The sequence below is a fragment of the Crocodylus porosus genome, unplaced genomic scaffold, assembly GCF_001723895.1.
Source record: "Crocodylus porosus isolate Cpor-Errol unplaced genomic scaffold, CroPor_comp1, whole genome shotgun sequence".
In the NCBI taxonomy this organism is placed as follows: domain Eukaryota; kingdom Metazoa; phylum Chordata; order Crocodylia; family Crocodylidae; genus Crocodylus; species Crocodylus porosus.
The window spans coordinates 224,476,573-224,493,829 of NW_017728886.1; the positions used below are offsets into that span (position 1 = coordinate 224,476,573).

Here is a 17,257-nt window from a genome sequence, read left to right on the forward strand (position 1 = left end):
TGGTTTGGCCAGGACAGTCCCAGATTTTGTAGGCCCATCCTAGCCAGTTAGTCAAAAGTCCTGGGCTGGAGTCTGGTGGGGAGGTAGAGCAGCATGGTGCACCTGACAGGCAGGACCACTGCTGCTGTGATTCTGCAGGAGCAAGGAATATGGACTTCAGTTATGGCATCTTAGGGTGACCATGCATCCTCCTGCTTTGCACCCACACTGCAGCAGCAGTGCCTGCCTACCCACCTGCCTGACGCACCATGCCATTCTGCCTTCCTGCTGGACTCTGGCCTGGGACTTTTGACCTACCAGGTTGGACTGGCCTATAGAATCCGGGACGGTCCTGGCCAAACTGGGACGGATGGTCACCCTAGATCCAAGACAAATTATCAGTGGGACAAGGACTGTAGAAGGGAGCCCTAAACTTGAATCGTCTTACTTTTAAGGTAACTAAATCATATGGCCAGAACCGATATCAAAGTTACAAATTATTCAGAATTTTGTTTTCTACTATTCCTGTTTTGTGAGTTTTGGGAATAATAAAGAATATTTTCAGGAGCTCCAGAAATGGGTTAAGCACAGCTCCCTTCTGTGGGAGTCCCACAGAATTATACTGTTCCTACCCCAAAGGGCAGAACACAGAGAAGGTCAGGGGGAAGTTTAGCGTAGTTACGTATCTTCGTCTTGTTAGTTCAATGGTTGGATATATTTTTATTCTAGACAGGGCTGTTACTACCCCCTTACTTAAGGTTACCCTCAACTTCCTTTTAGGAAGGATTGTGCTTGCAGTTGCTAATACATTTACCAACTGTTTGACCGGAAGTGTTTTTGCTACATTTATATGAACTTGGGAAATTTTGAGTTAAAATAAATCAGTGTCTTCTGAGAGAAAGATTAGGAAAAAGAATAAGTAGTTAGTACCTAAAGTACTTCTCTCCTCACCCCCACTGTCTCCCCAAAACCCCCAGAAATTCATGCTCCTTTTATTGGGAAATTGTGGCACCTCCAAGCTTTAGAGCAAAGAATTTAAATGAAGTAAAGGAAGTTAAGAGAGTTTGTCTCCATATGGCTATTGTGCAATCTCAATTTGCATATGCTTGGTATGGATACATTAGCATTTGACAGGTAAATTCGCTGGAGATTGTCTGCCAAAATTCACACCTAACAGTTTCAGGGATATAGGTTATAGCCATGTTGGTCTAAAAAGCAGAGGCAGATAAAACTCTTGGGCTAGAGGGGATATTCATTATCAGACCTAAATAGTAGCAAAAAAATGTCTCTCTTTGGAAGTTTTTGGAGCCAAACACCCTTTGTCAGGCAGAGGAGAATTCAAAGATTGTAATAGTTCTCCCAGGTAAAAAAGTAACTTCATTTTGCACTGGGGAGGTAAAAGATGGTGGGGTGGGGTTCCCTTGGGTTTCAGAGTCCGTTTGGGAAAAGGTTCCTCTGTAACTATGCAGATTAGGCAGAAACAAGGCTCCAGCAGGTTTATTCCCTGAAGGTGTCAGGTGTTAGGCAGGGAGTTCAATTTTAGTTTAGTGCAAGCCTGCAAAAAGTAAAGTTTTCATGGTTTAGGGAACTTTTATTTTAGGATTGCTCCAGTCAGGTACAATATAGAAGAAGAGAGGTAAAGCTGATTAAGGTTGGGATCATTAATGGAAAGTGAAAATAAAAAGAAACTGGATCCAAATTCCACTACGTTTTGCTAAGCATATGTGGGAGTTAATGCATATTAGTATTTCTGTGATCAAAATGCATCTTAAATGAATAATGAAGTGTCACTAATCAGAATTTTATAACTACTCAGGCACTAATATTAGCACGTCATTTTTAAAAACCTTCTAAGAGTTCATCTAGGGTGGCTGCCCAACCTTCTCACAGGTCTATAGGGCTCTTAGCCATAAAATTCTTTAATCGTTTTCAGCATTCTAAATTTCCTTTCTAAAAGATTTGCTATCAGACCTAGGTAAATAGGTTTATTACCTTGCAAAGATCTTATGAATAAATAAAAATTAAATTTTGTTAAAGTCTGTAGACATAAGACAGGAAAGGAATGCCCAACATAATTAAAAGGAATAATTTTTTACCAGTAAAATGCAAGGCTTATGCTAATGACTATTAAAAAAAAAAAAAAAGGAAATGACAGTCCTCATAGTGAGTGAAATATAATAGGTTAGAACTGAAGTAAACTAAACTTTTCTTATTGGGACTCTGTTCTCTTACATGTTTGGAAAGTATTTAGCAGAAGTTACTGCAATTGAAAGAACATAGTATCAATAACCAGCGCAGTTCTTTGTGCATATGCAGTCAGAGAGTAGGGATAACAGTAAAAAATTTTTTTAAATTATAATTTCCACTCCAGCTCGGGGGGGGAGTAACATCTTTTTCATAAGGGTGTTTGAAGAGCAGTTCAGTGACTGAGTTTTAAACTTGTCCCTCCCCTGCAAGCTGTGATGATAATCCTTTTGGTCTATTTTTTGTATATAGCAATAGTACCAAATAGTCTCAAATAATTGTTGGTAGATATACTCACCTACACAGAAGGTAAGGAAATATGTCAAAAGTTACTGTCATTTTCTTTTTGCAGGCTTTCTCCCTTTCAAAGGAAGATGATATAACTAAGAATTTTCAGCTTGTATGGTAGTAAAGATTCTCAGGCTTTATTTTAGTGCTCAGTTAATTATATTGTTTTCTTCATCTTTGCTATTTTCCTTTTTTTTTTTTAGTCATAGTTACTAATAGTTAGGTGCTTTATGTGCATCTTCTTTCCCAAAGATTATTTCTGCCATGAAATAATAAGCAGAAATAATTCTCTGGTGAACATTAGATTTCTTTCCCCCCCGTTTACAGGCATTGTTTCATGGAAAATTTATTGACACTGGTTTTTCTCTGCCATTCTACAAGCGCATGCTAAATAAGAAACTGACTATTAAGGATTTGGAATCTATTGATACTGAATTTTATAACTCCCTAATTTGGATAAGGTTTGTAGATTTTTCCCTTTCCCCCTAATATTTTTCCTTTAGTTTAGTAAAAATGTATATTTGTTTAATTTTTCTTTTTCTTGTTTCTTCCCCCAGGGACAACAACATTGAAGAATGTAACTTAGAAATGTACTTCTGTGTTGACATGGAGCTTTTGGGGAAAGTTACTTCCCATGAGCTGAAATCAGGAGGTTCAAATATTTTGGTAACGGAGGAGAACAAAGAAGAATATATTGGGTAAGTTACAGGTATTGAAAAGTGCCAGCTATTTTATTTTCTTCTGTTGTCTTAGTCTTTTTTATATGGTACATTGAGTCTTTCTTTACATATTTAATGAATCAGAAGCCATGATAATTACAGCTTTTCTCTTTTCTTCATTAGTCTGTGCTGGCAGCACATTCACATATATTTCATTGTGAAAATAACCAAAAGTTAATTTTCATTCTCAGGAATTTATGACCTGAGTGAGAGGTTTTATATTACTTGTATCGATTACATTTATGCAATCATATTATGTAATTATACTACTATAATGTAATGTATAGGGTACTATATACAAATTTATAGTACTTAAAACTAAAGTTGGGGAGGGACACACATTTTGTTCACTAGCAGCAAAGGAATGTGAAGTCCTGGATTCAATTCCAGTTTTAGTAGGGCAGTGTGATCCAAGTACACAGTTCTGATCCTGTGACCTAAAGCAGTGTCTCTCCCTCTCTGCTCTTGCTCACCCTACTGTTTCCTTTCCCTTTCTGCTTCATCTTTTGTTTCTCCATAATTGTCAGATATTAATCATTCCTTTGAATTGGGTCCTGTTCTTCCTTTTTTGTTGTTGTGCTACTTGTACTCCCTTACAACTCCCTTTTGCCATCCTTCCACTCAGCAAATTCTCACCCCTGTGCATTGCAGTGTGGTTGTTTTTTAATTTTCCTTTGCTGCCTGGGCACCAACAAAGGGAGAACTGGCAGAATGAGAGAGCGAGTTTCCCAGTTTTGTTCCTGTACTTGTTGACCCCCAGCAGTTGGGAGGAACAAATGACCACTGTGCTCCACGTTGTTGCTACATGAGCTGGTGTGCAGTGCAGCCCAGGGAGCACATGGGAATTCTGAAGAGGTGGATTGCAAACTAGTGTCAGTAAACCCGTCAGAATGTAACTGCCTCTACTGAACTATTTTAGTTTAAACTTTCCCAGAAATTGATTTGGCAACAGGCACTTTCAATAGAAAGTGGTACTGTCTGGGGAGGTTTTTAAGCAACTGTGAACGAGGTCTTATGGAAACTCTTGAGCAAGCTGAATTGGCCTTAATACAGGAAAAAATATTTTAAAAGACAGACTTCTTTTCACAGTTGTAAGGTATGTCAGTTTTTGTTCTTAAACAGACTAATTCCATTCCCAATGAGATTTTTCATCTTGAAGGAGCAAAGTACAACATACAACAGCACTGTTAAAGTAGAATACCAAGTGATTTTGGACAGGACAAAGAAGTTTAAACCAAGAAATTGTCTTCCAGATTCTGTTTTGAAACATGAAATGTATTGTGCTCTCTCTTATGTCAATGTAAAGTACTAGTAATTTCAACAATAAGTTGTTGAATTACACTGTTTTAAGGGAGAGCAGAATCAGAAGCTGTAGATGCTGATGTTTAAACACAGGAAGGCTTCCTAACACAGTGTTTTTGGGTTTTTTTGGTTTTTTTTGCAGCCTGATGGCAGAGTGGCGCTTTTCTCGGGGAGTCAGAGACCAAACCAAAGCCTTCCTTGATGGTTTCAATGAAGTTGTTCCCCTACAGTGGCTACAGTATTTTGATGAAAAGGAGTTGGAGGTGAGTCTTTTATGTTACCATATTGTTGTTAAGGAAGGATGTGATTAAAGGATAAGTAAGCATAAATCTCACAAGTGAAAAGTTTTCGTATCTTCTTTTTACTTGGCAACCCCAGGTATTCCTTTCCTCCCCCACCTTCAATCAGCCGTAAATTCTTCTCCAAGAGAGCCATAGTTAAAAATGGGAAGAAGGTAGGGCACTTCCTTAGATCAGATTGTGATATAACAGTAAAAAAAAAAATACCACCCCTAAATCCTCTTGCCTTGGTAGTGCCCTCTGTATTGTCTCACTTCAGCTAATCCCCTCCACAACCTGTAGAACCAGACATCTGTTATCCAACATAGCAACCTCAGCATGGAGTTTACTGTAATCATCTAGCAGCCACCATCAAAACTAGTGTTGCTAGATAGGGCACTGGGGTTGGGGCTTGGGCTACCTAGATTTGATTTCTGATCCTGCATCTTGTCTACTGGGTGAGGCCTGGGCTAGTGACTGCCCCTCTCTATATGTTTACATTTTGTGGAATGGGGGTAAATGAGGCTGATCTGTTTTGTGAAGAATTTTGGGATCTAAAGATGAAAAATGAGCTAAGTCTTAACCATAAAAGATTGTAGCCATAAAGAATTTGAGGGTGGTTATAAAAGATTGTGAGAATGGAGTAACTACAAAAACCTAGTGTCTTCAGACAAGGAACTATCTTTTTACTTCTCATCTGTAAATATTATATAATGAGATCCTGAGTCTTGAAAAGCACCTATGGAACTTCTGCAGTACATAATCACACATAATGCAAATAAACAAATGTTGCACAGGTTTTGGAAATCTAGGTAGAGAAAGTGGAGAATACTTCGGTTAAGTGATTTCTTATGCTCCATATTTAGATAGGTGTAGGTTAGATGCATTTAGAAGTTCAGTATATATAGAAATTAATAGAAAACTCGCAGCATGCTTATAAGCTCGGAAGTGCTGCTATGCTCTTTAGCACCATGGCTGAAAGAGCCGCCAATGTGACGTCTCAGCTGGTAAAGCAAACCAAACTCTGGCTTGCATCCATAGATGCTTCTCAAGTAAAACTCAGGATGTCATCCTCTTGCTGTACTTGGCGTTGGTAAGGCCGCAGCTGGAGTACTGCATCCAATTCAACAAGGATGTGGAGAAGCTTGAGAGAGTCCAGAGGACAGCCATGCACGTGATCAGAGTACAAGAAAATAGACCTTATGAAGAGAGGCTGAAAGCCTTGGGATTCTTCAGCCTGGAAGAGCGCAGGCTCAGGGGTGACCTGGTGGCTGCCAATAAGTACATCAGGGGTGTGCATCAGGATCCTGGGGAACGCCTGTTCACCAGAGCGCCCCAGGGGATGACAAGGACCAATGGTCACAAAGTCCTCCAAGGCCATTTTAGGTTGGACATAAGGAAAAACTTCTTTGCTCTCTGAGTCCCCAAGGCATGGAATAGACTCCTTCCAGAGGTGGTGCAACCACCTACTCTGGACTCTTAAACATTAGGATGCTTATCTTGCTGGGATCCTTTGACTCCAGCTGACTTCCTGCCCCTGGAGGAGGGGGCTGGACTCTACTGCCTTCCAAGGTCCCTTTGAGCCCTAATGTCTATGAAACCTGTACTTTTTAGTTTACAGATTTAACTGTATGAAGTGTAAAAACTTTTTAATAAGCAAGTTTGTGTTTTTGTGGAAAAAAAAGTTTTACTTGGACACAAAATTATACTTTAAAAGTGGTTTACTTTTTAAAAAAGTGAAACCAATCTATTTTAAATATAACATTAAATGGTGAATGTGAAATACCAATTGAAAAATAGTTGACCTGGGTTGTTAAATATTTGGGGGTTCATGGTACTTAGGGTTGATTTTATTAGCATCTCTTTGAGATCTACTAATATAGTATTGACTACAATTATTGTTAAATATACATTGTGAAACAGCTATTGATAGAATGTCATTATTAACATTTTGCATGTCATAAATGGACTTGATTAAGTACTGGAGGCTATAGCACTAGCATTTTATTTTCAGTTTTTTTCATCCTTTGTGGATATGTTTTTATTCCATAGTGTTGTTGATTTCAGTGATTTAAAGATTGACTTGTGTTTTGTACAGGAAAAAGAATGAAGGAAGAGATGTTTAACCTATTCCAGTTCTGCCATTAAACATTAGGTGTGGGTTTGAACACGCAAAATGTTCTTTGTCTTGAGCCAGGTATACCCTACAGACTGTTGCTGGAAGAGTTGTCAGGCAGGAATGTGAAAAAATTAAGCCCCTTAGCCAACGGAGGTATTCTTACAAAACTTCTACAGTGGATGTAACAACACTGACAGAAGAGGGTTGGTGCTGGCTTAAGTTTTTTTTTTAAGAAATGAACTGCCAACAAAATAAATCCTGTTTGGCAATGTGCGTTGTGTATTCATTAGAGAACTCTTGACATAGCAGTAGAGGTATAGCTATTGCAATAGAAGCTGTAGTGAAGACATGCCCCCAGTTTCCCAAACTATAAAATTGTGTAATATTGCCATATGTTTTAGAGCTGTGATAGGGTTTAATTCATTATGTGAATTAATTAGATTTGTTATGCTTCCAGGTAAGAGAGGTATGAGCTTGGAAATAGCTCTCATTTTTGAGCAATGTTTCTGGGGCTAACTTTGTAATGCAGGTGCAAAAATTGAGTTTTTGTCTTGGTGGTTATTCACTTTGTCAAGAGACTCTTGATAAACAATGAGCAATTATTTCCTTTTTTTTTTTTTTAAATGTTCTTTCATATATACTTAAACTTTGTTATATCACTAGAATAATAACCCTTTCTTTATGCCAGTAACAGTGGTCTGGTTTCTACTTTTTAATTAATTCAAGAAAACAAATGAGAAAAGGCTATTTTGAGAACATTAGTGTTAGGAAATTAAGATCTTTAAAGGCAATGTATGGCACCAATTATGCTTTTCACAGACTAGATTTGGAAAACTTCAACCAGAAAAATGAACATTTGGGAAAATGAGAAAATGTAAAGAGCTTCGCGTGACAGCTGTGCTGGCAAAACCCCCAGTGTAGATGCACTTCTATTAGTAAAGGGCAAGAGTCCCATCCAAACCAGGGAACTTAGCTGTCATAGTGCTGCTGCTGAAATAAAGCAATAGTATTCCCAGAGTGTGGTCATAGTTTTTGATATCCTTACTAGTTGGGGATGCTCCCAGAGTAGTGGACTCTATCTTAAAAGGCCTTATTGAATTAACTCGGAGTTTGGTGTAAGGCCATCAGAGGCGTTCACCTAGTGTCCTGTTCTACAGGCTGCTAATTTTCTTCTGGCAAGATGCTAACCACCCTCAATTTCAATTGAATGTAGTGAGTAGCATGTGCAGAACTCAACTTCAGAGCACTTTTATAACTGTTCTCTCAGCGTGTCAAGGGGTCTTGAATTTGTGGGCCCCATGGGACAAATCTAGACAGTGGGGCTTCTTGTGGAGCAGATGACCTGCAAGTGGCATTAGCTTCTGTGGCTGTTGAAGCCATGTAGTAGGTGCGTTTCTGAGTCCAGGGAGTTAATGCTGCTGCTGCTACTTGTATTTTCCCCGGCGTTTCTCTTCTCTTAATCTGGAGCAATTAAAGATCCCGATATTGGCAGGAAAGGAGTGAACAGCATTAACACCCCCAGGTTTCAGAGCTGTGCTGAAACAGCAGCTCTGGCAGTTGCAGTGATGAGCCCCATGGGCTAAGTCTGCAAGAAGTCACGTGGGTTGAAAGACCTACTGGATCTGGCTCATGGGCCATGTATTTGCCACTCTTGCTCTAAGGTAAGTATAGGGTGGGGAGAAGCTTGAGAAGATCTTAGTTACATATTTCAAACAAATTCCTTATTTTTTATCATTGTTTACCACTGGAGTATGGGCTTAACTCTTGGTATGCACATTACAGTGATGCAATGGACCAGTAGATGAAGTGGGGGTTTTTTCTTGTAGGTTATGCTCTGTGGCATGCAAGAAGTTGATTTGGCAGACTGGCAAAGGAACACTGTTTATCGTCATTACACCAGAAATAGCAAGCAGATCATATGGTTCTGGCAGGTATGATGCTCCAAAAATGTCAGTTGTCTGGTTCTTTCTTGGACAGAGGGTATAAAGACAGATTCTCAACTGTAATCTGATTGTCATGCATTAGAGAGAAATTTGTTGGGCCTTTTTATTGGTAGAACAGAAATAAGTATTTTCAACAGCCATTTTGGGATATTGCTCTAAATTATAATCTCCATTTTAGAGTACTTTGCTTCTAGCCCATGGCATACATTTTTAAACTATCAGTAATTTTGTTGTAGCTTTGTAGACAGCTGTTATAGGGCTCTGGTGAAAGGAAACCGAGAAACTTTTGGTTACTTGGATAAAAAATGATTGGGAGGTTAATCTGCATAGTTTAGAAACTTTTTGTTTCATAAAAGTTACTGTTATCATTATACTGTAGTACATCATGTTCAGAAAATGAACTCTTTAGTTAGCTGCAACAGTGGTTTTCATTGCACTGCCTTAAATGAAGTCATTTATCTGGGGTTACTTTATGATAAGTACAGGGTAAACTCTGGTAGGGAGCCTGTGGTATCTGTTGATAATATATTGACATTTTTAATGGTGACTGCTACAGAATTACTATCAGGATTGTACGTCTCATCACTTGTGAGGGGAAAAAGAAGTGAATTCCAAAAATGACACTGAATTCATATGAATGCTGAAAGCAACACTAGCAGCTGCTGCATCTTCTCTGATGTGATACAATCTGTTTTAAACTGCCGTATGAAGCCAACATGAAAAGTCAAACTTCTGGGATCCTTTAACTGACATGAATTGTTCAGCATAATCCAAGGTCTAGTGATTGAGTCATTACAAAAGTAGCAGTTCCCAAGAAACTAATTATTAAAAGACTCTTAGCAAAGGTGAAATAGTCAGATACCATTTCCACATTTTTAGAGTATTGGTATTTATTTCAGATTTAATTTCTAAGAAGGTCAAGATTAAAGTAAGACCCTAGTGTCATCTCATGCATGCTAGATAAGTATCTTTGCTTTATTTGTCCTGAATAGTAAAAACTGCTTAAACTGAACTACTCAGCCCATTATGGCTATTTGTGCCATCTAAGTCTGGAGCCTAATGACCAGAGCTGGCCAGCTGATTAAAGTGGCAACAATCAAAGTAGCAACAATAAGATGAATATGCCACATACTTTGTTTGTTCTTTTTTTAAACAAGCCTTAAATCATTTATTTTTCTACTCCTCTTAGGCGGCACCAGCCTGCATCACTTAGTAGTGTTACCGCATCCTTTCATTCATTTAACCCAAGATGAGTCTTTTATTTTTCCTGCCACATCACGATGGAAGATCTGATCTAGCTCACTGTATATTTTTCTCAGGTTTCTTATGGAATCAGTTTTCCCTGTATCTTGTGATTTCTCTCTAACTATGTTAGCAAAGTGTTGTTCAGTTTTGTTTTAAAGTAACTTTAAATTTCTGTGCCTAGTTTGTAAAAGAGACAGACAATGAGGTTCGCATGCGACTGTTGCAGTTTGTCACTGGTACTTGCCGATTACCACTGGGAGGATTTGCTGAGCTTATGGGTGAGAGTAATATTACTAAAGTATATTATGCTGTAGTTTATAGATATGTTCATCCTGAGTAAGCAACAGTCTCTGATTCTCTTTTTAGTCTACATGTTACCTAGCAGTAAAACACATTAATAGTTATATGGCACCATTACAGGTTTTTAACAAAAGTTAATTTAATCAATTTATTGCTTTCTTTATTCAGGAAGTAATGGCCCTCAGAAATTCTGCATTGAAAAAGTTGGCAAAGAAACCTGGTTACCAAGAAGTCATACTTGGTGAGTTCTAATATTTGAACAGGGAATAACTGTAAACTTAATTTTGTATCCATTTTTCATTAATGTACCATAACAAATGTTTTCTCTTATCGCTTTGCAGTTCAGTAAAAACTGAATCAAATGAAAGCTAATTTGGTTAGTTGACTCAGCCTTTAGTTTCTCTCCATGCCTAATCTCTTTTTGCTTTAGAGTGGCTAGTACATTTCTTAGTATTGAAAACTTTTGTTTTCCTTTTCATTGTTATAGGATAACTTGGAGGTGACATAAGTGAAAACTTGACCCACACTTCTTGGTTTTTAAAGAGAAGCTCCAGATCAGAATTGGTGCTAAAATAGTCATGTATTTCATTACAATAATTTAATAGTGAGAAAATGTATAGGATGCTACTGTAAAAATCATAAAGTGAGAATCCCTGTTAACATTCAAAGCTTAGATGAGCATCTGAGAATGTGGATGCTTAACCACAGCTCTGAGCAGACCACAGTACCCTAGCCAACTTCTATGTCTGTTATGCTTTCCTAGTGTAGGAGTTTGTTGTTATCTTTTTATAAATAATGTTTGCTTAGAGCAAGGAAGAGCCCTTCTTTCTATATGCCATCTTGGTGCCAGCACATTCAACACCTTTTTCCTTCATTCACTGCTGAATTCCTACTCCCCCTTCCCCTCTCCTCCCCTGCTTTCATCTGATGGCCTTCTTGAGTGAGTCCATATTGAAATCAAAGATGTTACCTCCCTAATTAGAGAACCCAGACAGAAATTGCTAAAGATGACAGCACTTTAGAGATTAGAATTTCAGGGAAAGAGTTGCTCCTATAAACAAGTTGTGTGTGATGGACAGAAAAACATGAGCTTTTTCTACTGCTGCCAGAATTTGATCAGTATTTCAAATGAAGACCCCTACCATTCTTCATAATAGATGAGTTTTATGTAGCAGACTTCCTCTATGATTTATCCATAGTTTCATAGTTTCTAGGGTCAGAAGGGACCTGAGTAGATCATCTAGTCCCTTCTCCCCAGTGACTCAAGGAAGGTCTGAAAACTTATCCATTTTTGCTTTTGAAACCTCTTCGTCATCTTAAACGGCCTCTTGGTTCTGTTGGAGCCTTCCTCAAAAAGTGAAATTCAGTCAGGCAGGCTTCATGGAAGTTTTATGTCTGTTTACAGGAGACCATAGAATTGGCATATGCCTGAAATTGTTTATATATGGATGTGTAAAAGGAGCAGATCCTGGTCATTACACAACTGAAATACAGAAGTTGATCAGATTACATATCCTTCGTTGAAGGCTCATAAAGTGATTTAGGGATTAGTTAATAAATGTTTTGAATGCACTGAATGAAGGCAGCCAGATATTTTTAATTTTATAATGTTATCTCTATAGTTTAACTTTCAAAGAACCCTGTAACTGAATAAACCTCCCCCTTTCAGGAAGGCTGATCCACGTAAGTGTGAACTGTGCTCCAAATTTTCATAACATAATTATAGTTATGTACATTTGAACTATGCTCAATAGTGATTTGAGAAAAGAGGCCACATGTATTTTATTTGTGGATCTGAGAACACTTGTCCCCAGAGAAGCGGTTGGTAACTGACTTGCCCATTATTATACAGATTAAGGTATTAATAATTTTAATATAATTAAATTATAATATAATCTTAATTTAATAAGATTCCATTGACTGCCAGACCTTGTTGAGTCGCTCCCAGCTCAGAATATGTTGAATGTCCTACCTGCAACATTTAAATTTTTTAATATTAAGAAAAGAAATTGTAATTGACAAAATGCTAAATGGGTTTTGGACAGATTGTAAGACCCCTTTTTTCTCTCTTTTCCAGCTTTAATCGTTTGGATCTGCCACCATATAAAAGCTATGAACAGCTGAAAGAGAAGCTGCTTTTTGCAATTGAAGAGACAGAAGGATTTGGTCAAGAGTAGAAGGGGCTTCTGGGCAAAGAGGAGATCTTGCATTAGTAAAAGGCCCAGCCAACTAAAATTGCACACGTGATTGTATATAAGCTTTTGTTCTGTACAGTGATCTTTCTGGAACTCTAGAAATGTTCGCCGTTCTTCCACAGAGATATGCAAAACAGTTCAGCCTTTTCTACTTTATTTATTGCCCCTTCAAAAGACCAGGAAAAAAAAATCAAGTTTTGAAAGTGGACAAGAGACTTTATTTAAACTATATATATATTAAAAATATATTTGAATATATATACTGGTGGGCTCTAGTTTTATAGAGCTTTAAGTGTATGAAACATTGCAGCCATTTAAAAGGGCCTGGATTGCTTTACCTTGGCTTTATTATTCAGAAAAAATGTGCAGACTGCTCTGTGTTCTCATTCATGAAACATCTCCAAGGTTGTTTTACTGCATGGCTGTTCCAAAAGGTGTTAAAGGCTTAGGCCAAACGTATCTTAAATATGTAGAAAAATGCTGCTGGCTTTTGAGATGACAGAATTTCTTCTGTCAGTTTAATTTTTTCTTAAATACTTAAAATAACTGATATCCCTCTCCTACATTTATGTAGCTAAGGTCATGAATAAAGCCTTTATTACTTGCACAAGAGTAATGTTCAATAAGATGAATGTGATTAATGTTTCAAGCAATTGGTGCCACTGTTCTGACTTACTGTAGGAGCTGAACAGAGTATTTTATTTCATTGAGCAGCATTGAAATTTGTTTACATATTACCTTGGATTATTACCAAGAGTATGTTGGGTAAAGAGAAAAGAATAAAAAACTCACATGTTCTCTCTTGGTCTGGTGTCTTACAGGTAATTTTTTTTAAATCTGTGATGTACTTAAATTACGTAGGGTAAATAATGCAATTTGAAGAATATATGAAAGATACGAACTTCTGCTGCTTTTATATTCATGTTCAGTTTTTGTTATAGGTCTGGAAAACCCAAATTGAGTGACAGCTACATAAGCCTTGCACAGTTAAATACAAATTTTCTTTTAGTATTAAATATATTTTCATCCCTTTAAGTTTGGACGTACCCAAATTAAATATCTGTATCTAAATCCTGCCATTCTTTTACATAGGCCAGGTTTGTCCTATGTGCATAATAACATACAATTTAATTTTAAAGGTGTTTTATCAGTATTGAGGGCATTTGCTGAACTGCAAAGCTGTTTAACAAATAATAAAAATCTTACTCATGTGAATTATTAAACGCTACTTTTAGCAAACCGTGCTTCCTTATTACAGAGAACATTTTGAATCTTACTACTTGTATCATGCTTTCAATATTCACTGTAAATTCCATTATAAATTTAACTTATACAAAATTTTGTACACACAAACCTGATTTCTTAGAATGTGATTAAAACTTTTCTGTAACATATCTATCATATTGCACTGCTAAAAGTGTACGTGCAGAAAAATACTGCTGTACCTGTTGTTGTATCTTTTCAATATAGCAATTGAATTCTGCCAAACTTTATTTTTCTACATATTGGATTCTTATGCTTTGTTTTTCAAAATGCACAATTTAACTGTGGAGCTGTTAACCTGCAACTGGCTTTGCTAAAAGCAGTCTGAGCCAATCAGAATCACTGCTTTCCTGTATAGCAGTTACCCAACAGCAGGACTTTTCATCGCTCAAGGTCTTCTGCCATACTATGTAGAGCTGTTTTCATCAAATATGCAGTACACAAATACATTTAAGGTGGAAATTCACTTAAATGATAATAAATTCCATCTGCCAATTAAATTGGAGACTTATTTAAGATGCTGGAAAATCTATGTGGTTTGCATAAGCAACAACTGAAGAAGGCTAAGACTAGTACAGCTGAACTTCATTAATTTGCACTAATGAATGCCTGGGTCATCCCACTGCAAACTGCTGGATCTTGTGAATCTGTAACTGAACAAAATAAAAAAGCAAGGACAGCACATCACAAAATAGACTTTGTTTATTATTTCCACAACTGTAGCTGTCTTCCAGGATCCCATAATTTTCATGGAGTGAAGTAGTAAAGGAACAACCCTTAGTCAAAATTTAAACATAACAAGGCAGAGGACTGCAAGGCTTCATCAAGGTACTAAATAAACAAATATGAACCATCTTGGAGAACAATGGAAAAATAAAGTATAAAAGAGCATTTACCTTTCAGAACAACAGCAGCAGCAAATTCAGTGCTATTGCACAAGTATATTCAGAGGTCTGTAACAAGGATTTTATTTGTTTCACTCGTAGCTCATCTGCACTGTGTTATACAACACATTCCAGATTATTATTTATATCCCACCCTATCCAGAAAAGTTCAGAGAGGCTTGTACCAGTTAGGTGAGGTAATGAGAGATTGATTCTCTTCCACAGGGGTGAGAGGTAGAGTAGAATAAGTTATGTTTTATGGGAGCTGACTTACAGCTTCTGGGCTCTTTCTGATTCTCTCTCCTCAGCAAATGAGTTAATTGTACTACAAAGTTCCTTTCACAGATGTCCAGTCTCAGACTAATACATACCACTCACTCCCTGTTAGAGAAAAGGCTGACAAGCTAGGAACTTGTGAGGCATAGGATCACCAAAAGCTGAAAAACTGGGTTGAGGCTGCCAGAGCCCTATGGCTCTCAGCCTCTCGTTGTAAGGTCTAGTTTCCCTGCCCTCTGATCATGTGCGTGGCTCTTCTCTGGACTCTCTCAAGCTTCTCCACATCCTTTTTGAATTGTGGAGCCCAAAACTGGATGCAGTACTCCAGCTGCAGCCTCACCAAGGCCAAGTACGAGGGGCGAATGAGAAGCATCTGTGGATGCAAGCCAGCATTTTGCTCGCTTTATTTTTCCACTCAGCACGCTTCATTATAACGCTTATGGTCACCATCTTGGGTCATGAAAAACACTTGCAGTTGCCAGCTTGGATTGTCAGAAATTTTCATTTTTGCTTAATGCTCAGTTTTTCAGGAACCAATTAAGAACATTAAGTGTGGGTTGCCTGTATGACACTCTAGTACATATGCATGATAATTATCTTAATGTGACTGTACACATTATTTCATCAGACCTCTGCTTTATTCAGTCCAAAGTGGACTGGGCTCTGAGAACAAGTTGGGGGCTACATCGTAATAGGATTTTGCCTAATGGGCAGAGCTGTTCCTAGGGGTGTGCGGTGCCTGGGGAGGAGGGGTGAGCAGCCAGAGCCAGCAGCACTTGGCAGCAGTGCATGGCAGCCAGGGCAAGGTGTATGTGCTGCTGACCACAGGGCCCCCCCCCCCCCCAAAGTGTAGGGCCTGGGGCACTCACCCTGATTCACTCCCCCCAGGGACAGCCCTGCTTATAGGGTAGAGAAAATGTCATGTGAATATGGGAGGGGACTGCAGAAAGAAAATTAAATATCATGGTTAAGTTTGTTAAGTCATGGTTAAGCTGACTGTTCCCTCAAGACCAGGATCATCCTGCCTTAGGAATGTCATGGCAACATGATGCAAGACCCACCACAGCATACGCATCTGATAACATGCGCTTCCTGATTCTGGGAACCCAGTTTAAAAGGTATTTGCAACTAGATTTCTCTACTTGTGAAGTTCTCACAACTCCAGCTGAAAGTGCACATAAAAGTAAATCCCAAGAAAGGTGCCATGAGATCCTTTTGAGGGTGCAGCACAATATTCTTGCTATTAGGTGTGAAGACATCTACAAATGATTTACAAGACAAATAGGAAACAATGTCAAAAACATCCTGCCTTTTCATGGTCTGTGTGTTCTATTATTTTTTAGTACTCCTAAAATGAGTGAAAGCTAAGAGCTGGCATTTTCTGAAGGGTGCTTTGAATCCAAAAGGGTTGTAGACCATGGGTTAGAATTTCATACTGAACACCTACTATACTAATATAATCTAGAAATATCAGGCTCTCACACTAGATACTGGATTTTAACAGGTAGTTTTGGCTTCAGTTTTTCTGTATCACACCTCCCTTACTAAAACTGAAATAAGACCACTACCACCCATGTTAAAAAGCAGCTGCTAAAAGCACGTGTTTGTTTGTTAGTAGGTATGCGGAAGAACATACGTAAACTGCTATTATCAGTCCGCTATGGCACGTCAGGCCACTTCAGCTGTTTGTTGCATTTGGTGCATGGGAGTGAAAGTTGATGGACCTGATCTCAGCAAATACAATTCAAAGTCTGATGAAGATGCTTTAACTGTCAACCCTGTTAAAGACTGTTATGTTTGTTTCACTGAAAAAAGCAGCTAAGTTTCTTAGTTACAGTTCCACTGGAAGGGTGCAGTTAGCTGCCAATAAGAGATTAGTAAGACATTCAAAACTCCATCTCTTCTCTCATTTCCTAACCTCTGCTCAAGTAGTGAAAATAAAGCAAAATTACCTTTTCTTTCTCCAACCTAGAGCTTCAGCTGCTAACTGGTAGCCAAAAACCAGAGCCAAAACTTCACTTCTCATTCTTGAGTACCAGAAGCCCCAGACAAATGCTGCAGTAGTTACTTTTTAGTATGCCATCATTAGTGTCTCTAACTAAAACTAATGGTGGACATATAATAAAATTAAAGTTTCAGTTTCTAGGGTCGGAAGGGACCTGAGCAGATCATCAAGTCTGACCCCCTGCCATGGCAGGAAAGAGTACTGGGGTCAAATGACC

At 38.2% G+C, this 17,257-nt stretch overlaps 1 protein-coding gene across 2 annotated transcripts in view; it reads left to right on the plus strand.

The window, feature by feature from the left end:
* Positions 1-14,562, plus strand: part of WWP1 (WW domain containing E3 ubiquitin protein ligase 1) — a 95,649-nt gene extending 81,087 nt beyond the window's left edge. For both annotated transcript variants that reach the window (XM_019550000.1, XM_019550008.1), the window contains exons 18-24: positions 2,839-2,972; positions 3,069-3,209; positions 4,675-4,795; positions 8,756-8,860; positions 10,299-10,395; positions 10,586-10,658; positions 12,495-14,562. In XM_019550000.1, coding sequence (XP_019405545.1) covers positions 2,839-2,972; positions 3,069-3,209; positions 4,675-4,795; positions 8,756-8,860; positions 10,299-10,395; positions 10,586-10,658; positions 12,495-12,594 — 771 coding nt within the window. In that variant the 3' untranslated portion in view covers positions 12,595-14,562. The remainder of the gene's footprint in view (positions 1-2,838; positions 2,973-3,068; positions 3,210-4,674; positions 4,796-8,755; positions 8,861-10,298; positions 10,396-10,585; positions 10,659-12,494) is intronic.
* The last annotated feature ends 2,695 nt before the right edge of the window (positions 14,563-17,257 follow it).